At 38.1% G+C, this 22,550-nt stretch overlaps 1 protein-coding gene and 1 pseudogene across 5 annotated transcripts in view; both read right to left on the bottom strand.

Moving 5' to 3' along the window:
• Nucleotides 1-962: 962 nt before the first annotated feature.
• The window catches only part of LOC100945491 (CD302 antigen), a 149,060-nt gene continuing 127,472 nt past the window's right edge, over nucleotides 963-22,550 (bottom strand). For all 5 annotated transcript variants that reach the window (XM_003795973.3, XM_003795972.3, XM_012808989.2 and 2 more), the window contains 5 exons: nucleotides 16,906-17,016; nucleotides 12,674-12,790; nucleotides 12,053-12,226; nucleotides 9,043-9,069; nucleotides 963-1,458 (listed from right to left, as the gene is read on the bottom strand). In XM_003795973.3, the coding sequence (XP_003796021.1) occupies nucleotides 1,256-1,458; nucleotides 9,043-9,069; nucleotides 12,053-12,226; nucleotides 12,674-12,790; nucleotides 16,906-17,016 (632 nt within the window). In that variant the 3' untranslated portion in view covers nucleotides 963-1,255. The remainder of the gene's footprint in view (nucleotides 1,459-9,042; nucleotides 9,070-12,052; nucleotides 12,227-12,673; nucleotides 12,791-16,905; nucleotides 17,017-22,550) is intronic.
• LOC100946231 lies at nucleotides 21,129-22,416 on the bottom strand (annotated as a pseudogene).

Consider the following 22,550-nt stretch of genomic DNA (forward strand, 5'->3'; position numbering starts at 1 on the left):
TTCTAAATGTAGTCAGTATACAGATGTGGGCCAAATTATGTTGTTTCAGTCAGTGATGACCCATAGATGACAGTAAAAATTACCATATTTTTACTATACCTTTTCTGTGTTTAGATGCACAAATACCATTGTGTTAACCCTGCTTACAGTATTCCGTAGTAGAGTGACATGCGGAACAGATTTGTAGCCTAGGTGTATAGTAGGCTATCCCATTTGGGTTTGTATGAGTACACTCTGTTGAGAAAAAACTGTCTAAAGATGCATTTCTCTGAATATATCACCATCATTAAGTGATGCATGACTGTATCTACGTGAATCTTACACATTCTTTATCTTTTCTAATATTCTTTTTGTGCTGTAGATACTGAAGAAAATAACTTACTGCAGCTTTTCTCCAATTTCATTTTTTACCTCCCAAATGATTTTCACCCATCTTAAAATGTACAGTGAGTGTAATGAATCCTGTCAATTGTCATCACTGCATTTGTACTTTGTATTTTTTTTCATGTTATTTATTGAAGGAAAATAATTTATAAATTTTGGGAAATTTACAAATCCCTTGTATAGCAAAAGATAAGGTGTCAAGAGAGAAATCTTTAAAGGGACACCATTTTATAGGTGCTCATTTGCCAGTTCTCTCCATGCCTTCCTGGACGTGGCTATAATTCTTTTGTTTCAAAAAATTTATAAACTCATTAAAATTTTAATCATTTGTGACTAGTGCTTGTGGTACAGAATGTCTACAAGTAATGAAACTAAAATTACATGGCATATGGGGTGTAAAATTTTTTCTAAATCATACAGGAAGATACAAATTCCAGAGGGAAGTATCTGCTAATATAACCAGTACTAAGAATATTTAAATGTATGAGATCAATTTAAGAACCGGGCTTATTCCTTATAACATGTTTACCAATAAAGATATTAACTAAATAAGTAGAAGGGAAAAATAAAACACGTGACACAAGTAGGCTGGTTTTTTATTTTTATCTCCTTGGGCTTTAACCTTTCCTTCAAATGAAAGGCTCTATTTGCTGAGGTTGTTAACACCTCTAATTCCTTTTCTAAAATCTGTTTTTGTACAATGAGGTTATGTAATTAACTTATTATTATAGATTAAGTTATTATAAGTGATGAGGACTGAAATTAGGAATACCATAAAAGCTATAATTTCAGTGTCAAGTTTTACATTAAAATATTTACTCTGGAATCACTGTCCAGGCATTTGATGTCTTAGTCTGAGAATACCAAAAATTTACTCAAGTTGAACAGTGTATTCATTTTCTTCTGTGGCTACCAAAATGCAGTCATCATCATGAGGTGATTGGGATGCAGTTGAAAAAACTGTGGTGAAACCAAAATCAGAATTTCTTTTATACAGGAACCAAATGATTGCTCCCAAAACTGTCAAAACTACAGTGATAGCAGTCACCAAAGCTGATATTAAAATGTGGTTATCTGAAAAGGAAAAGACAAAAGAATACATGGGGGATTAGGATATGCAAGTTGTAGGTATTGCATTTTAGGGGCATAACTATAGTTTAATCATGTAAATGTTCCTCTACTGACAATTCCCCACATATAAGAAAAATAGAATTGCAGATCTATTGTAAAGATTTCTTAATTTGAAAAAACAGCCACACTTCAAAATTTCAAGTAAATTTTTCAGTTCTCCACTCTACTAGTAATTATAAAATAGAAATCATCTAAGTTCCCCACAGTCCAGTTTATCATCCTTGGCTCACTTTCTGATCTAAGACTACAAATTCAGACCTGCTTTCTTCATGAATACTTGCATTTAGATGTCTGTCACATTACTGAGGTTTAATAGTTTGCTTGGCTTTCAGGATTTAAGATTTGTTTCACTGAAAAAACAAGAGGTATAGTCTTCTTGTTTCTTTGCATCCATTCAAGTAACACTGTATTTGGGTATTTCCCTTAAGTTCTGTAAGTATGTACAATCTTGCAATTCCTACCAATCCAATACCTTTGAAATCTCTAAAAATTTATTTTAATAAATGGAGGAATATTATTGGCTTAAAGGTTAGGAAGAGGAAATTGCAAAATGCTTTAGGGAAGGCATTTGTATCATACACATGTATAAGGACAATTAAGTTTTCTTTGCAGATATATTTTCAATTACTTAAATATATGTATAATACTAGAATTGAAAATCAGAAAATATGGCAAAAATTTAATTCTTTTTGTAATTTGCAAAAATAAGTAAAGGGAGAGCCATCAATAATTTTCAAATATTTATGGGCTTTGGAAGGAGTAAGGAAATGGCCACAACTGAATTATTTTTAATCCTGAAATAAAATTTTGTAGTCACAATTTGGTAAGGTGGGTCAGGGTTGTTACTAAAGGCAGTAAAATTTAAAAAGCCAAGAAACTTGTAAACTGAGTTCCAATGGAATTCTTCTGTAGTTCTATTAAACCTACCACAGCCCATTTTTTGTATAGCACCTTAACTTTACCAATGTGAACACCCTGTTTCACTTGATTAATGTACAATAACACATTCATAATCAGTATCTCCTTTAATGATTACATGATCATAGCAATCAAAAAAAAAAGTAAACTTTAGTCTCAGAGCTTGGAGGTTGAGAATGATTACAGAGTCATAAAGCTTAACAGAAAGTTAATAAAAGACCTATATTCTAAGAACTGGACAGTATCCAAGACTTGTGACACAGTAAGTATGTATGTGTTGCTGTATTTTTGCATTCTGCAAGTGACCTCTAGGCTTTTAGTAGGCCTGCTACATGCTACTAAAATGTGGAACAAAGCCAATCTCAAGGCAGCTGATGAGCAATGTTAAAGTAAGGTTTGTATCTGGAGAAAGGGTAGTTCTACATTAGGAATTCTGTTACCAACTCATTAAAGGAGAATCTCCATTGCTAACTTGACTGAGCAAATTACTATCTGACACCTAATTCTAATTTAAAGAAGTACTTCTTAGCCTAGTAAAAGGAAGTTGAGGAAACTTACAGCAAACACTGAAACAAGCTTTCTTTTCTGTTATTTCTCAAGCCCACATAATCCATCTTTTCAGTTTTTTTCTGAAACTCTTGTGGCAAAGGTTACCAGTGATCTCTGTGTGACTATACGAAAACACGGATGTTTAGATTAAACCATAGGATGTTAGACTGTTACACATCCAGCCTTGAAATTTTTTCACTTGGCTTCCCTATCTGTGCTCTCTCCTCTTTATTTTTATTTATTCATTCAGTTTTGGGCCAGGACTGGGTTTGAACCTGCCACCTCCAGTATATGGGGCCAGTGCCCTGCTCCTTGAGCCACAGGCACCTTCCATCCTCTTTATTTTTTATAACTGTTTGCTAATCACCTTTGTTTGCTAACCACCTCAAAACTCTGCGTGGTTCATCTTAATTCAAGGCTTTTATGTAAATCTATAGATAAGTATATATATAGCTACACTTTTCTCCCAAATCTGTCCTAACTTGAATTCCTGTAAATGAATAGGCAATAGCCCAGTCATCAAATCTCAGATTGTTGGGAGACTTCCTTTCCATTAACTAATCAATTAGGACAGTGCATTTTTAACCTTTTACATGCCTGACCCATGGCGGACCATCTTTCATACATTTAGTTCTAGCTCTAATACTGATCATCAGAGGCCCAAACTACATAATCCCCCTCTTGAAAACTATAGAACTTTCTGTTGGGCTCCAGGCACAGGTTAATTCATTTATTGAATGCCAACTGCATACATTGAATTGGGAGGCACAGGGTTTAAATGACTAACCCACATCCATGTAGTAAATGACAGCAAAAATTCAAACCCCTTACCTTAGTTAATGCTGGTTCATCCTCTTGGATAGCCAGCCTTTCCTCTTTCCTGTCTGGTAACTTCCTTATCCTTAAGATTTAAGCCTGCATCACCCCAGTTACCTTTGCTGAAGCCGGTAACTTTCCCTTTGCATGTGTACCACACTATGTGGACCATATAAGTGAGACCTTCCCTGGCCAGTCTGCTTTAAGGAAAATAACAATACCTTCTCCCTGCACTTGGCAGTCAGCCTTTTTCTGTTTTTTTCCCAGCAGGATATGTCACTATCTGATTTGCATTTTTTATTTCTGTATTATCCTTTCCACTAGAATGTAAGCATCAAAGTACAGGATTTTTTGTGATGTTCATTGATGTTTTTCGTTGTCTAACTTGAGAAAGTGTGGAACATTTACTCATTAATACTTTAGTAATACAAATTGACATATATGTTGAATTCACAGACAACCTTTCCCTTGAAATCTAAAGACCAGATGTCAGATCTTCCGATTATTCCAGGTTTTAAAGCCTGTCATAACTTATTTCCTTTCTTCTAAACATGTTTTAGTTTATTTTTTTCCAAAGTATACATGAATAGAACTCAAAAATCATACTTCTAAAAGGTAGGTTAATGGAAAAAAATTACTGTGCTCCTACCCCACTCACCCCCTTAATAGCCATGCCTCAAAGTTGACTACTATTACTTCCATTATTTGTCCCCATGCTTCTTATTTATTTACTTTTAGAGGGTTTTTTTTTTTTTTGTGGCAGTTTTTGGCCCGGGTTTGGGTTTGAACCCACCACCTCTGGCATACGGGGCTGGCTCCCTACTCCTTTGAGCCACAGGCGCTGCCCCCCCCCCATGCTTCTAAATTAAATGCTTGCACTACTATTCTTGATTTTTTTTTAAAAAGTGAGGTAAAATACATTTAGCAAAAGCCACCATCTTAAGTGTACAATTCAATAGCATGATTTTACACTGTGCTCCCTCACCACCAGCACCACCTGTAGAACTCTTCATTTTGTAAAACAAACTGTTACGTATTAAACAATAATTGTCTTCTTTCTCCAGCCCTTGGTGAACATTTCTAGTTTCTAAGGCTGACTACTTTAGGCACCTCATACTGTAGGCAGGAGTCACACAGTATTTGTCCTTTTGTTACTGTCTTCACTAGCCTAATGTCTTCCAGGTTCATGCATGTTGTATCATGCGTCAAAATACACCATGTTTTGTTTATTCCTCAAGTTGTCTCTGCCTTTTGACTATTACAAATAATGCTGCTAAAAACATGAGTATGGAAGTATCAAAGAGATGTTCATACAAATACCCCAAGTTTCAATTCTTATACCCAGAAGTGGAATTACTGAATTATCTGGTAATTCTATTTTTAATTTTCTAAGAAACTGCCTTACTGTTTTACATAGCTGCACCATTTGACATTTGCACCAACATGCAAGGGTTCCACTTGCTGCACATTTGTGTCAACACTTGTTCATATATATATATATGTATATGTAGATAGATACATACAAATATAGTAGCCACTAATGGGCAGGAATGGTGCATTTCTTGATTTTTAAATGCTATAGTTTTCTATGGAAAAATGAGGATGTAATTTCTACATACACACTCTTATATTCCTTTCTTTCTCCAACATAATTCTATTATAGTCAGCCCCAAATAGAAAATATTCATGATACACATGTCAGACAAGGATTTGTATCCAAAATTTAAAGAAAATTTGTTTATAAAAACCTATTAATAAGCAACCCAATAAAAAATATAGGCAAAGGACTTGAACAAGTTTTTCACAAAAGAAGTCACAAATGACTGAAAAGTTGCTCAACATCATCAGGAAAATGAAATTTAAAACCACAAGAAGATCATTACACCGCCATATGAATGGCTAAAAGTAAAGAAATTGACAATATCATCATGGGAGGAATGTACAGGAGGTGGAACTTGGATACCTTGCCAGTAGGAATGTACCATAGTTCAATCACTTTGAAGAATTATTTGGTGGTTTGCAATAAAGCTAAATGTATAGTTAACCTATGACCAAGCATTCCACTTTTTGGAATGTGTTCAAGGACTATGATAACAGGTGCGCAAAAGATGTATAAGAATGTACTTGTGATTTTCTCTCATGTAGGCATGCACAATGTAAGGGTACACAGCAAACTCCCTGGATGAAGGGCTTAACTGCAACTCGAATGTTACCTTAGGAACACAATGTAACAATCATTTGTACTCTAAAATTAAGCAGTCCTATCCAAATTAGTTTGAAAGAAAAAATAATCCAGGCTCAGCACCTGTAGCTCAAGCAGCTAGGGTACCAGCCACGTACACCGAAGCTGGCAAGTTCAAATCTGCCAAACAACAATGACAATTATAACCAAAAAATAGCCAGGCGTGTGGCTGGTGGCCTGTAGTCCCAGCTACCTGGGAGGCTGAGGCAAGAGAATTGCTTAAGCCCAAGAGTTTGAGCTTAACTGTGAGCTGTGACACCACAGCACTCTACCCAGGGCAAGAGCTTGAGATTCTGTCTCAAAAAAAAAAAAGGAAAAGAAAATCCAAAATTCCATAAACAATAGAAAAAATGCGATATATTTATGAAAATACTATGAACCATACATATTAAAACCATGATAAGGTACTACCTTACCTCTTTCAGAATGTCCATTATTAAAAAGTCATAAAATAATAGATGGAAGGATGCAGAGAAAAAGAATGCTTATACATTGTTGATGGGACTGCTAATTAGTAGAACTTCTATGGAAAACAGTATGGAGATTCCTCAAAGAAATAAATGTAGACCATTCAATCCAAGCCGATACTGGCAAAAAATGTTTACTGACACACAGTTCACAGTTGCAAAGATGTGGAATCAACCTGAGTGCCTGGCAATTCATGAGTGAATAAAGAAAATGTGGGCCAGGCATGGTGGGTGGCTCACATCTCTACTCTGCACTCCCGGAGGCCAAGGTGGGTGCATCTGTTAAGCTCAGGAGTTCAAGATCTGCTTGAACAAGAGTGATACCCCAATCTCTACTAAAAGTAGAAAACCCAGCTGGACATTGTGGTAGGTACCAGTAGTCCCATCTACTCAGGAGGCTGAGACAAGAGGATCACTTGAACCCACAGACTGAGGTTGCTGTGAGCTATAATAATGCCACAGCACTGTACCCTGGGTAACTAAGAATGTCTCCAAAACAAACAGAATATATGTATACAGAAGATGCCAAAAAAAGTATACGCATTTTAAGAAAGGAAAAATCTATTAAAATTGTAATAGTATATACTGATAAAAGATAAGCACAAGTCATGTTTGAGTACCTCTTGTAATTGCAGAAGGTATAACTAATACTCAAATATGACTTGAGTATTATAATTTTAATACAGGTTTTCCTTTCTTAAAATGTGTATACATTTGGTCGCCCTCTGTATATACCATAGAGTACTACTCAGTTATAAAAAGGAATAAAATGTCTTTTGCAGCAACATGGATAGAACTGGAGACCATTATCCTAAGTGAAGTATCTCTAGCATGGAAAAACATACCACATGTACTCTCTGATAATTGGGAGCTAAATGATGGACACATGGACAGAAAGATGAAAAGGACATTGGAAGTCAAGAGGGAACAAGGGGTTCTTTGAACTAATGGGTACAAAGAACACTATTCTGGCCCTGACCTAAACCTTCTATAAGGTATCCATGTAACAAAAACACTTATACCCCCTTAATATTTTGAAATAAAAATAGTATGAAGCTAAAAGCACGATGTATATGCATATGAATCTAAAAAAAAATCTAAGTGAAAGTACATATTATGAATATAGTTAAGTGAAGTTCAACATCAACTCCAATCTATGGTGACGGAAATCATAGTAGTGGTTACCTCTGAGGTGGGTCATGGCAGCATGGACATATATTGGGGAAGGTGAATTGAGGAACTTTGTATTGTGACAAATGTTCTATATCTTGATTTCAGTGGTAGTTACACAGGTAAATACGTAAATATCAAACTGAGATTTGTGCTTTTTACTCTGTAAATAATACCTGTAATAATACATTTAAAACTCTAATATCCAACTAGCAAAAATCAAAAAGTTTCATTATTGTCAAGAATACAAAATGGTACGACTACTCTAGAACATATCATATCAAAGTTATAGATTCATTTTCAATCCAGCAACTGTATTTCAGGAAGTCTAACATACAGATAAACATGTACTTGTGCAAGATGATTCACTTATTGTAGTACTGTTTATATCAGCAAATGTTTGGAAACAGTGAAGTAGAGATCTGAAGATAATTAAAGGACTATATATATCCATACAATAGATGAATATGCAGTTAACAGAAAAAGAATGAAGATCAATTTGCAATAATATGGAGAGAGAGCTCTAGAATATATTAGTAAATTAACGGGCATTATAAGTCATATATCTCAATTTATTTATATTGACCAAAAAAAACAAAAACAAAAACCCACTAGACTGTCAAAGAAACTAAGTAAAATGGTCCCCAATAAGGGTAAAGAGAATAGGGTGGATGGGGGCAGTGTTTGCTTTTATATAGTTTTAATTTTTGAACTACATAGATATGTCATGTTTCTTTTCTTTTTTTCTTGAGACAGTGTCTCACTATATCACCCTCGTAGAGTGCCATGGCATTGTAACTCACAGCAACCTCAAACTCTTGGGCTTAAGCAATTCTCTTGCCTCAGCCTCCCAAGTAGCTGGGACTACAGGCACTTGCCACAACGCCCAGCTATTTTTTTGGTTGTAGTTGTCATTGTTGGTTAGCAGGTCCAGGCGGGTTAGAACCCGCTAGCCCCAGTGTATGTGGCCAGTGCCCTAACCACTGAGCTATGGGCACCAAGCTCATCTGTTTCTTTTTAAAAAGAAATCATGCAGTGAGCCCTTAAGACAGATGCTTCATGAATCATATACACAATTATAAGGTAAAACTGGTTTTTTGTTTAATTTTTTGGGGGGGGCCAGGGCTGGGTTTGAACCCTCCTCTGGCATATGGGGCCAGCACCCTAACCTTTTCAGCCACAGGCGCCGCCTGGTAAAACTGTTCTTAACAAAAGATGCAGTCATTTCCCCAAAACCACAGTGGAGTTAAATGGGAAATATATAACTTGGTGTAAAAAAAATTGGTCTGTAGTAATATTATAACATGTCAGGATTTTAATGTATTTTTATTGTTGGAAAAATTCAAAGACCAAACTATTACTTACCTGACAAATATTTCCTTTCATATGGGACTAAAATACAAAAGAAAATACAAATTACACTTGAAGTATGCCTTTGTTGTAAGACTGAGTTTAAACATTTTCAAAGTCATTAAAAATGAACCCCTTTACATAGTCGTTTAATACCCACATAACAGTAGCTTGGTATCTGTATTTCTTTCTTTTTTTTTTTTTTTGAGACAGAGCCTCAAACTGTACCCCTGGGTAGAGTGCCAGGACATCACAGCTCATAGCAACCTCCAACTCCTGGGCTCAAGCGATTCTGCTGCCTCCGCCTCCCAAGTAGCTGGGACTACAGGTGCCCACCACAATGCCCAGCTATTTTTTGGTTGCAGCCATCATTGTTGTTTGGTGGGCCAGGGCTGGATTCAAACCCGCCAGGTCAGGTGTATGTGGCTGGCACCTTAGCCGCTTGAGCCACAGGTGCTGAGCCAGTATCTATATTTCTATTGCTTCAACAATTGTTTCCATTATTTGTTTTGAACTTAGTTTTGGGGTGGTATTTTGTTTTGTTTTTTGGAGGCAAGAGTTTCACTCTGTTTCTCTGTTAGAGTGCCATGGTGTCATCTCATCATAGCTCATAGCAACCTCAAATTCCTGGGCTCAAGCAATCCTCTCGTCTCAGCCTCCCAAGTAGTGGGGTCTATACCTGGCTAATTTTTCTATTTTTTTTTTTTTTTTGTTAGTGGAGCTGTGCTCTCACTCTTGCTCAGGCTGGTCTCGAACTCCTGAACTCCAACAATCCACCCACCTCAGCATCCCAGAATGCTAGGATTACAGGCATGAGCCACTGTGCCTGGCCTTAAACTTGGTTTTTTCATTGTTGTTTTATTTTTACTGTTTGGGATTCATTGAGGGTACAAAGAATTAGGCTACACTGACTGCATTTGTTAGATACTAAGTCCCTCTTATACTTGTGTCCCACCCCCAAGAGGTGTGCCATATACCGTTTCCCCCATCTCCCTCTCCTCTCTACCTCATTCCCTTGTCCTACCCCTTCTATTAGCTCATCTGCTGCCTTCATACCAGAATTGACTACATTGGATTCTTGCTTCTCCATTCTTGTGATGCTTTACTAAGTTGAACTTAGTTTTTAAAAAAAGATGTAGAGGCCTAACAAAATTCATTAGCTTGAGGTTGGGCATGCTGGCTCACATCTGTAATCTTAGCACTCTGGGAGGCCAAGGCAGGAGAATGCTTGAGAACAAGAGTTCAAAACCAGACTGAGCAAGAGCGAGACATCATCTCTACAGAAAAAAAAAAAAAAAAAGGAATTAGCTGGGCATGGTTGTGCATGCCTATAGAAGGATTGCTTGAACTCAGGAGTTCAAGACTACAGTGAGCTATGATGACACTACTATATTCTAGCTCGGGTGAAAAAGTGAGATCATGTCTCAAAAGAAAACAAAAATTAGGGCAGCACCCATAGTTCAGTGGGTAGGGTGCCAGCTACCTAAACTGAGGCTTGCAGGTTTGAACCTGGCCCAGGCCAGCTAAAACAACAATGACAATGGTAACAAAAAATAGCTGGGTGTTGTGGCGGGCGCCTGTAGTCCCAGCTACTTGGGAGGCTGAGGCAGGAGACTCGCTTGAGCCCAGGAGTTGGAGGTTGCTGTGAGCTGTAATGCCACGGCACTCTACCCAGGGGGACAGCTTGAGGCTCTGTCTCCAAAAAAAAAAGAAAAAAATTAGCTTGCTTAGTGAAAATAAGGTATGTCAAGAAAAAGACAATAATGAGGTGAGGGAAATAAGTCAGAGAGGATAGAAAACAAACGGCATCAAACAGTTGTGAGTTTAACTTCATTAATATGGATTTGCTCACTATTTCTGAGGCTTTGAAGTTATAGTTTAATTAAAAACTTGGTTGATTTCTTTTGTTAGCATGGTAGCCTTTGGTGCCCTGAGGTGCAGTGTTGGAAAAGAATGTTTAAAAATCAGATATTTTAGTTGAATATTACTACCATAAAACTATGACGAACGTTGATACATAATCATCATAAAACTAATTGTAGTCAAGAACCGCGCTGTAGCAAATAAAGAAATCTATGTAATTCCATATGTAAAGAAAGGAAATAATCAGAGCCAGATGTATAGCTGTGATCTACAGTTGAAGTAAAAAGTGAAAATACTAAGGATACAAGATGGGAAATGGCTGTTTGTGTCATATTTCAGGCATCCCCAAATTCATATGTGTTTCAAAATTTTAAGTTTCCTTAATAAGAAAACATTTACTTCCTAAAATTTAGAAGAACAAACTTTGTGCAGTGTTCAACAAATAACATAAAAATATAGTATAATTTTGTTCATTAAAAAGCACTGTGGCCAGGTATGGTGGCTCACACCTATAATCCTCACACTCTGGGAGGCTGAGGTGGGAGGATTGCTCTAGCTCAGGAGTTTGAGACTAGCCTGAGTAAGAGTGAGACTCCATCTCTAATAAAAATAGAAAAAATTAGCCAGGCATTGTGGCGGGCACCTGAGCAACAGAGTGAGACTCTGTCTCAAAGAATAAAATAAAATAAGCATTCTGATGGGTCAGAAGAAAACCTACATTTTAATTCAGAATATAAGCCATAATATAATTTTTGTTTGAACACAGGTTGGTAGTTCTTATAAAGAATCTAATTGCTTGTAAAGTGACATGAGAATTCTGGAATTATACATGACTATTCTTCACTGCTTCTCAATCAAATTACATGCGAAGAGACTATAATAATTTCTTTAAACAGAATAATTTTTGACCTCTTGCTAACTCTAAGAGTAAACAGAATAAAAGTATGCCTGTTTCACACTATCTGGCCCTACCTCATAAATGTAAGTATTACCTGTTTGACTTCCAAGAGACTTGACAGCAAGCTTTCCTACTATTTTCTGAAGTCAGTGCCTCCCTCTATTTAATGAGGCAAACTAATCTCAAAAAAAGTAATTATTTGAAAACCAGCCCTACTTTCACCATCCCTGTTAGAATGAATAAAGGATCAGCAATAACACTTACTAGCTGCTTTACATAGTGTTCCTTCCACGGAAGAAACTTCACAATTTCCTTTTTTCCATTCACCTGTCTTGGTGTGCAGAAAAGCACAGGTGTCAATTAGATCCTCACCATCTTCTTGGTCTGTCCACTTATTAAATGTCATATTTGAATTATCAAACCACTTGAAACTCGCATCTGTCAATTAAGGAATATTGTTAACATTATGACAGTTTTCAAAGGTGTTAAAGGAAAGCCAAAGAAAAAGATCCAGGACTAAAGGTGGGGAGTTAGCTAAAGTATGTCTGGTCTAAACTTGTGGTTATAGGAATTAAATTCTATAGAAACATATTCTGTGTACAGACAAACCATCCAAAGGTATTGGTTGAAGAGCGTTCTCATGAAGATCTCATTTTTGTAAAGCTTAGAACCATATTTTAATCCAGACAAGAGAATCAACTGTGGCTTTGAAACACGGTGAGCTGTTCAGGCATATGTAGTGGCACAAGTCATGTGCGTACCGAAAAGGCAATACCCACTGGGGGCCATAGAAAACATCAACTTGAACTAGACAACTGAAGAATCTAAAAGCCATCAGTTTTAAAGAAAGAAAAAGTCATGTCCCACAAGGTAAATATCACTCACCGTCTGTGTCGTAAAACATGCCTAGCAGGATATCATCCGGGCTTTTCCATTGCTTTCTCAAAATATCTAGTATAAAAGCATTTTCTTCTTCATTATGTATGCTTACCATGTCTGCTCCTACATGAGAGCAAAGAGAAAAAAAAAAGTCAGTATATTTCAGAATCAGTGGAAATCACAGGAGGGTCTTTAGGGGGAAAAAAATAAATTTAACTACAGGGGAAAAGAAAACTAAATGACAAAAATCTCCCCCACCCAAATACCTATTGTTAAGGAGGAAAACCACAAACTGCACAGACTAAACCTCCATTATACATAAAAAGTCATAAAGCAAACACCTTAATAGAAAAACAAAATTGGTCTCACACTACTATAAAGGCAATTCACTTCTACAGAAGAAAATATAACCCAAGAAATGTGAAAAATTCAATCTCATTGATGAAAAGTTAAAAATAAAAATAAGCACCTTTTCAGACTCGCAGATTAAACAGCTCTGGCCTTTCAGTGCAGAGAAATAAGAACAAAAGTGGTGAGCCAAAGTAATAATTAGTACAATCTTTTTGGAGAGAATTTAGCAAGATGTATCAAAAGCCCTAGCAATTCTTAACAATTTAAGCTGAGATAGTCATTAGCTCTGTGCTCAACTAAGCATAATCACTAATGTTCATCACATATTGTTTATGACACTGAAAAACTAAAAGTAATGCTTAATGTCAGATTATGGTTTATCTATATAGTTGAATAGTAAGTCAATTATGGCATATCTATACAGTTGAATAAGGTACAGTTATTAGAAAATATGCATTCTATATTTACTGCCACAGAAAGACTTTTCTTTTTTTTTTGAGACAGAGCCTCAAGCTGGTGCCCTGGGTAGAGTACTGTGGAATCACAGCTCACAGCAACCTCCAACTTCCAGGCTCAAGCCATCCTCTTGCCTTCGCCTCCCAAGTAGCTGGGACTACAGACACCCACCACGACTCCTGGCTATTTTTTGGTTATAGTTGTCATTGTTGTTTGGCAGGCCGAGGCTGGATTTGAACCCCCAGCTCTGGTGTATGTGGCTGGTGCCTTAACTACTTGAGCTGCAGGCGCCAAGCCTAAGAAAGAACTTTTAAAGAAAACATAAGATTGACCTTTAAAATACTAAATAATTAGCCCAAATACAGAATTCAGCCAGGTTCTCTCTCTGAATTATTTCTCAGTGTTTCAAAACTTTATGATTTTTAAAAAATCATTCCAGCTGCTATTACCTTTACCTATTAAATGTATATCTGTTTTACTTTAAAAATTTATTTATGAAATGTTACCAAAATGTCATTCTAGAAAAATCCTCAAGAGAAACATCCAACTAGGTTATAGTTTAGGCTATATCCATAAATGAGTTTTTTATCCTTTTCTCTGACCTTGCAGCAGCCAATGGAACTTTAATGATTTTTAACATTGTAATCTAATTAAATACTATATACACTTAAATTACTATATCAGGCAAATAAGACACTTTCATTTTCTTTAACAAATGACAGCATAAATCCCCAAAGAATTAATGTGCTCAGGCAAATTTTTTTCACAATGCATTACCAGTGACGCTACCTGCTGAGATGTAATTTGGGTCTTTAATTCTCTTTATGGCTAGTGACATAGCTCATATATCACAAAAAGAAAAGACTGAAAATATTTATTGTTATAACAGATAATACATAAATTAAAGGTAAATGTTGCAAAATAAGACAAATATTAGCTTCTCACAATTATTTTCCTGCATGAAAAATAGTAGCAAAAATAAGGAGAAGCACCATCAGGAAAATTACCACAAAGCACCAGGAGTATTTATAAACATAGCTCTCTGAAGGCTCCAAAGTAACAAGTCACTTATTTTCTATACCCTAAATGACTGATGTATTATGTGATTGTATATGGCAGTGGAGATTTTTTCCACAGGTAAATATTCTAGTATTCCTTATGTGTTTTCTTCATACACAGCAGAGAAAACACAATTCATGCCAACGTACTGTTCTACACCAAAACACTACTCTAGCCAAAAGTAAGTAACAGTAATGCTAACTAAATGATTCATCAACGAAATGGGTAATTCCTGTATGGAAGCAAGTGTACAGAATTATCAAATAAATGGAAGGATTCTTAGGAATCTATAAGGAACTTTAAAAAATCAATAAGACAAACTATTTTAAAATGTTTACTAAAGGAAAAAGACAATTTTCTTTTTTTTTTTTTAGAGACAGAATTTTACTTTGTCACCCTCAGTAGAGTACCATGGCGTCACGACTCACAGCAACCTCTAGCTCTTGGGCTTAGGCAATTCTCTTGCCTCAGCCTCCTGAATAGCTGGGACTACAGGCACCCACCACAATGCCTGGCTATAGACATGACAAATTTTATAATCATATCTATATATAATAATTAAAAATTACTAAATAGCCACCCTGCTTCAACAGGTAGAATTAATGGACTATGAAACAAGCAATCAAAAAAAAAGCCACAAAGTTTTTGGGTGTTTTTAATCGAGTTTTGCTTTACTTGATAAAGAAACAACTAACTTCGAGTAAGTTATAGAGAAAGTCAGTCAACAAGTATTAATTATGCCTCTGTCTAATAAACAGCTGCTTAACTGTTTACAAATATTAGAGCTGAACAATGAACTTTGATCTTGTAGTTCATATAAACTATTAAGGGTGTACAAACATGCAACAAACATGCATTTTTCTTGGCTTTCAGCCTCCAATATAATTTATATTATTGAAATTTATGCTTGGGCTTGGCGCCTGTGGCTCAGTGGTTACGGTGCCGGCCACATACACCAGGGCTGGCAGGTTCGAGCCTGGCCTGGGCCTGCTAAACAACAATGACAACTGCAACAAAAAAATAGCCAGGTATTGTGGCAGGCGCCTGTAGTCCCAGCTACTTGGGAGGCTGAGGCAAGAGAATCGCTTAAGACCAAGAGTTGGAGGTTGCTGTGAGCTGTGAATGCCACAGCACTCTACTGAGGGTGACATAGTGAGACTCAGTTTCAAAAAAAAAAGGAAAGAAAGAAGGAAGGAAGGAAGGAATGAAGGAAGGAAGAAAGGAAAGAAGGAAGGAAATAAATAAATTTATATCCAAGTAAACCTAATATAAAGTGTTTTTATTAAAGGGACAGAAAATAGTTTTAAAAAATCTTGTAAAACTAGTAAAATTGCTATTATTTTATTACAGTGACTTGAAATAAAACCTTATTGTCATGTTAGAGATGACATCTTATTTTCACAGAGCCAATGTTTAACTTTATTTGGTAAGTAGGAAGCTTTTAGAGGAAACAACAAATATGTATGACGTACTGGATGGCACTTATTCCTTCCATAATAAGTGAATGTGATTTTGATTAAGGTATCCCTAATACAGTCTTCCAAAATGTTATATTAGTGGGTTGTCAGAAATTGTGTTTTTTAGGTAAAGAGCATTTCTAAATGCTGGAGTTATGAATATGTCTAAGACAAAATTTAATGACGTGATTAAGAGTTTTTTTAGGTCTCATACACTAATGCCAAGCATCTTTAAAGAAGCAAGGACTCTCCTGTCACCAGCTGGGATATTTCAGTTGAAAAAGATGCCAGCTCACATTACAGTTTCACCTAACAAGCGGAAATGGATTGCTGAATGGAATATACAAATGGCCTTTTATCATTTTTCCTTAATGTACTCTTCTTCACCCTAGTCTCACTTCATGGTCCTATGTAATCTGATTTCTGCCAGCTTTGCATGCCTAAGACAGTGCTTTCAGGGCAAAATAACAGCGTGATTAAGTTTGAAATCTAACAGTCCTAGATTTGAATCCTGGCTCTGCCAATTATTACCTGTGTGACCTGGAACAAATAATTGAATTTTATTTCCTTTCTTGATAAAGGAAGATAATAATGAACTGCTTTGATATGTTTGTTCTCATAATTAAAGCTAGATAAAGTATATGATGTGTTAAAGCCTGACATAGTGCATGCATATTAAATAGACACTGGTGCTATGAAGGATCCTTTGGATAATATTGTCCAACAAATGCCTTCTAACTCCAGGATTGAGTGTACACTCAATTCTACTGCCTGCGGCTTGTGTGTTGTAAAATAAAAACTGTACGTTGATTTTAACTACCCACTTAAAAGTCAGACACAACAAAATTATTTTTTAAGAGAAATTCATGAACAGTATTTACTAGTTGGTAAAAAAACAAAGAACAAGCCTCTTACCGTGGCCAGTACACTGATTTCTGACATCCTCTATGCTTTCTACTTTGATAGCTTCTTGAAGAAAAACGTAACAACTGCCTTGGAACTGAACCCAACTGGATGAAGGACAATCTGTGGAAAAAAGAAAAACTATGTTAATAAATTAAGAATAAGAATTACATGAATTGGGTGGTGCCTGTAGCTCAGTGGGTAGGGCACGGGCCACATACACCAAGGCTGGCAGGTTCAAACCAGGCCCAGGCCTGCTAAAACAATGATAATTGCAAAAAAACCCAAATAGCTGGGCATTCTGGCAGGCACCTCCTAGCTACTTGGGAGGCTGAGACAAGAGAATCACTTAAACGCAAGAGTCTGAGGTTGCTGTGAGCTGTGACACCACAGCACTCTATCCAGGGCAACATCTTGAGACTCTGTCTCAAAAAAAAAAAATTACATGAATTCCCCAAAATAAGGAAATTAGATATTAAATGTTCACATGCACAGAAAGGCAATTTCCCTGGTCAAGTCGTTCTTAAAATAAGAAATCAGTGTAATAGGAATTTGTTTCTATTTTACATGTAGGAAAAGAGAAATGTGATAATGATTCTCTTCTGATTTGACAGCAAAGTTGCAAAGCCTTTAGGTTGTTTAAATTGTAGCATTATTACCAAGGCAACAAATTATCCAGGAAAAAAACCAAACAGAATTAGAGACTTCTCTTTGAAGTCTATAATAATAGTTTATAATAACAATCTCAACAGTCTTAAGAGTTTTATAAGGCCCACTCGTTCAAAGTATACCTCCAAGAACAGAGAAAGTTCCTAGATTATGAATATTCAGAGTTTTCTTATTGCACCAGAAAACAAGGTTTACGTACTTATGAATGTTCTTAATTTAACACTTCCTCAAAGTAGTCTGTGAAAACAGAACCACATCTCTTCCTCTGTTGCTACACAGGAGAGGGCCATTTCCATCATCTCTACCTTGTTCTTTTTGGTTCACTATGAAGACTAGACAGTGTTTTTCAACCTTTTTAAAAATCTCACAGCACACTTGAACCTATAGTTAGACTTCTGTGGCACACTTAAATTTTGTTGATTAAAAAAAAGAGTAAATAAAAAAAGAATATACTTACTGTGCTTTGAATTTCTTTACAAAATAACTTAATGATCTTTAAAATTTTTTGCAGCACACACTAAGATCCTCTCATGGCACTTTAGTTGAAAATCCCTGCTCTAGAATCTCACTAGCTAGCATTAAAAGCAAAAGTAAGAATGTAAGAGCTTGATTTTCCTGGGCAAAATGGAAAAAGAAGAACATTTTACTCAATTCCAGTGAATAAAAGAGTACAAAGCATTAAACTTCTACAGTCTTCTAGGTTTATATAGGTAAAGTCTTAGTGATTTTGTCTATAGGTAAAATAGATATAAGAACTTTATTCTTAAGTTCTGTAGATATTACATTTTTAATATAAACAAGTAGAAACAAGCCCTATTGCAAAAATTAGAACTCACCAATCAGCTATATTAGTCTAAATTAATTTAACACTTTGGGTTTTACAGAACTCAGAATATGGCAGAGACCATTAGCTGTCCCCAGTACTGACCTCAGTTTGTTATATAGCCCAAACTGAGGTCAGTTGGAGCACCTGGCCCCAAGCTCAATTACTTCCAGTCTTCTCATAACTTCTAGATAATGAGGCATGAGCGGAAGTGAAATGTTCAACATTCAGGTCTGGCTTTGAACAGGAAGAGGTGTGCTGCCTGTACTGTATTCCCCCTTTCCCATTGGCTAAACCATATACATCTTTAATCATGTGACCAATAGAAACACCTAGGGATAACAGGGCAACAAGACCCTTGGTGGATCTGTCATGTCACATTCACATGGTAGTGAAAGAGCAACAACTTCTATCTTGTTAAGTCTTTGTTAATTCAGGTCACTGTTCTAACAACTGCCCCACTAACCTAATTAATGTAATGGGCTAAATTAAAATTATCCCAACGTGTGAGATGGGGCTTTCTTTGGCCTCATGCTGTCACTTCTAGTAGTTAAACTATCCAAGATGTACTGGGATGAGGGTAGATGTCCCAACATAGAATTTATTTTACATATAGGGTTTTTTCTCCTTCCTGATGTTTTTATTAGCTCTTGAATTAACATTTTTGACTACGGTGGCTTGAACTCTGCCAGGAATCTAGAACCGTCCCACTATGGTGGCTTAAAGATAGTTGGATAGGGATATTTTAGCAACAAGCACTTTCATTTCAGAAAATGCTCATTATGAAACATTAAGTAAAAAATTTGGTTGTATCCCAAGATCAAAGAAGTTCATCAAGATTAAGGAATTGGAGATACCAGACAACTTTGTAGGAGGAGGGGTTCAGAGGGCCTCAAAATAAGGCACTTAGTTGAAAGTCTGTATATGGCATAGCTAGACCTTTAGATCCTCTTCTGGAGAAATAGCACTCAGCCATCTCAAGTTCGTTACACATACACACTTCTATCGCCTTCTTTGAAAGTCTGGCCTTCACTCATAGAGAGATTTTTATTTCTTCAAATCTACTTTCGGCCATCAAACATTACTCTGCGTCTGCTGATCTTTGAAGTCCAAGCCATCTATCTATACCATTTTTTCCAAGACATTACAACTGGAATTTGTTCTGACTTTCTCAAACTATTTCACCACATAGTTCTTTCTTTCCTATGTCACCATCCAACTGCTATGTAAAGTACAGAAGGAACATGCTTTAAAGTTAGACAGACTTGGGTTTTTATTTGGTGGTGAGACTTTGAACAACTTGTATTATTTCCTGTGTTTCCTCACAGACACAGACACAAAGGATATCTACCTCACTGGATTGTTGTGAACATTACGTAAGATGCACACAGCACAGTGCCTACTACAAGGGAAGTACTCAAAAAATGTAATTTTTATTAAACATTATCATTCTTCCTGTTGTTTTTTTTGGGGGGGGGGTGGAGGTTTGAGACAGAGTCTCATTTTGTGGCCCTCGGTAGACTGCCATCGTGTCACAGCTCACAACAACCTCAAACTCTTGGGCTCAAATGATTCTCCTGCCTCAGCCTCTTGAGTAGCTGGGACTACAGGCGCCTGCCACAATGCCCGGCTATTTGTTTTTTGGAGACAGGGTCTCGCTCTAGCTCAGGTTGATCTCTAACTCCTGAGTTCAGGCATTCAACCCACCTTGGCCTCCCAGGGTGCTAGGATTACAGGTGTGAGCCATTGCACCCAGCCATCATCATTCTTAATATCTTTTCTCCCTAGATAAGTGACCACTGTCAAAATATGGAGTTGAGCCTCAGTAATTTTTGAATCCCTAACACTTCATAGCTCTTGGGCTATGCAGGGCCTTCAAATACTTAGCTGAATGAATCCTCTTCCTCATCCTTAAATAGCTTAATTTATCTAATCAGCATCTTCAGACACTCCCTTTCCTGTGGGTTCCTTTTCTTCTTCTTCTTTTTTTTTTTCAAGAAATCAACATATTTATATTTAAAAAAAACTACTTCCCCAAACTAAATATTAAGAATCATCACCAAAAACAAAACAAAAAAAACCCCAAATCAAAAAAATACAGATGGATTCCAAGGTTTCTTTTTCTTTCCTTAAAAAAAAAAATTCAACCCTAAAACCCAGTCAATAATTCCCTAGAGTAGCAGAAACTCCCTCCGAGGTAGATATCTGAGTCAGATGCTCTCGTCCACAGAGCGATTCTATTGGTTTAAGATGAGCTGCGTATGAGGTAATACGTCCGGAAGGGAAGAGGGTGGGGATGCACAGGGAGGCGTAGCCCATGTCCTCTGTCCAGAAGTTGTGTCCCCATTTTTGGCATCTCTGGTAGGGCAGGACTGGTGTCTCCACAGATTCCAGAACATGTAAGTGGGGTGGGGGAACCCAGAGAGAGTATGTGGGACAATAAAGGGGAAAGAGGGGAAAAGAGAGGAAGGGAGAAGGAAAAAGAGAGAGAGAGAAGAAAAAGGGCTCTGAGAAATAGGTTTCTGGGTGTGTTTCTGAGTAAGAGAGAAAAAAGAAGGGGGAGACAGACCCCACTCTTCTGTAGGACCCCATTCTTCCTGCCATGTAGTCAGCACCCCCAGCACTGAGAGAGTCTAGCTGGGGTGGGGATGACCCCATTTGCCCTTCTCTGTCTTGTGCTTCTCTTGTATTGGGGGTTTGTCCTCTGTATACCTGTGTCTTCAACAGTTGCCTTGTGAGAACCCCCACCCCTGTGACCCTGATGGAGTGAGATCACTTGGAGGTGTCAGAGTGAACACTCCCTGGTCCCTCTGTTGGTGATGTCACCGAAGAGGGGGTCACAGCCTCCTGCCAGCTGCCGTTTGTCCTCATTTCCCCGGGGCTGTATATCTGGCCTGCCCCAAGGTTATCTCCATAGCTCCCTGACCCCATTGAGCGTCGGAGTAATTCTACCTGGGAAGCAGAATAGGAATCTCCATTGAGCCCAGGCAATCCCAGGAACATGTCTCGGGATCCTGAGAGATTGAAAGAGCCGCCAGAGCCTGCAGAGGAAGGGGGTGTTGGGGGGCTGGTGCTGCTGTTGCCCCCCTGTGTGACCTTGACAGCATAGATGTTTGCCTCCCCTTGGAACTTTCCAATATTTTTCTTGTAACTAATGCGCTTGTTGCCAAACCAGTTGGAGACCTGAGAGACAGTGATGCCGCATTTCTTGGCGAGCTCCTCTTCCGTCTCCTCACTAGGATATGGGTTACTCAGGTGGGAATAGAAATACTCATTTAGGACCTCAGTGGCCTGTTTGCTGAAGTTACAGCGCTTTCATCTGGCATCCAGGAAGCGGGAACGTAGGATCATGACGGCCTCACAGGTGCTCTGCTTGAGCTGCATCTGGATGGCACTGAATTTTCGATGATGCTGACCATGTGCTCCATCTCTTTGGGTGCCACTAGCCTTGTGCGGCTCTGCTCTCTCAGCAAGTTCATGACATGGGTTGTGAACTCATTACATGCCTGTTCATACTTTTCCAGCTCCGAATGGTAGATGTGGCGGATCTGGGCAAGTTTGCAGCGATAGTCTGAGTGTTCCATTGAGTTTTCAGGGGACACACCGCCCCCAGATGCTGCAGCAGCTGCTGCTGAGCCCCCTCCTTTCTCAGGCCCAGCCACACCCTCTGCCAGAAGCATGTTGTCCAAGCGCATCACTTGCAGGTCCACCAGTTCCTCCTCTTGGGAGCTTCCAATGCTGAGGCCAGTTTTCTCCTTGATTTCACACAGGACGCTAAAGAGAGCAGGTTTCATTCGGTGGCAGTTTAGGGCATGTTTCTTGGCCTGGGCCTAGTCCAGGCTCTGGTTGGTGATGGTCATTATCTGCTGCAGAATGTCCCCGATGTCTTGCTTCCCTCGGCCTCCCGGGACCCCACTCCCACCCCTACCGGGGATCTCCAGCACTGGGAGGTTCGCCAGGGCCCCCAGGCTCCCCACCCACCAATCTCGGCCCCCGCCTGGAGGGGGCAGCCCCAGTAGCTGCTCGTCCATAGCTGGGGGGGGGGCTCTGAAGCCCCCTCCCTGCTCTGCCCCTCCCCCTGCCTGGTTACCCACCCCTCCAAGCTCGCTGGGGCCGCTGCTCCCTCTGCCCCAACCTCCGCCCATTTTTCCTCCTCCCAGCTCCC

Source organism: Otolemur garnettii, unplaced genomic scaffold (assembly GCF_000181295.1).
Source record: "Otolemur garnettii isolate 467f Iridium unplaced genomic scaffold, OtoGar3 scaffold00098, whole genome shotgun sequence".
Taxonomy (NCBI): Eukaryota; Metazoa; Chordata; class Mammalia; order Primates; family Galagidae; genus Otolemur; species Otolemur garnettii.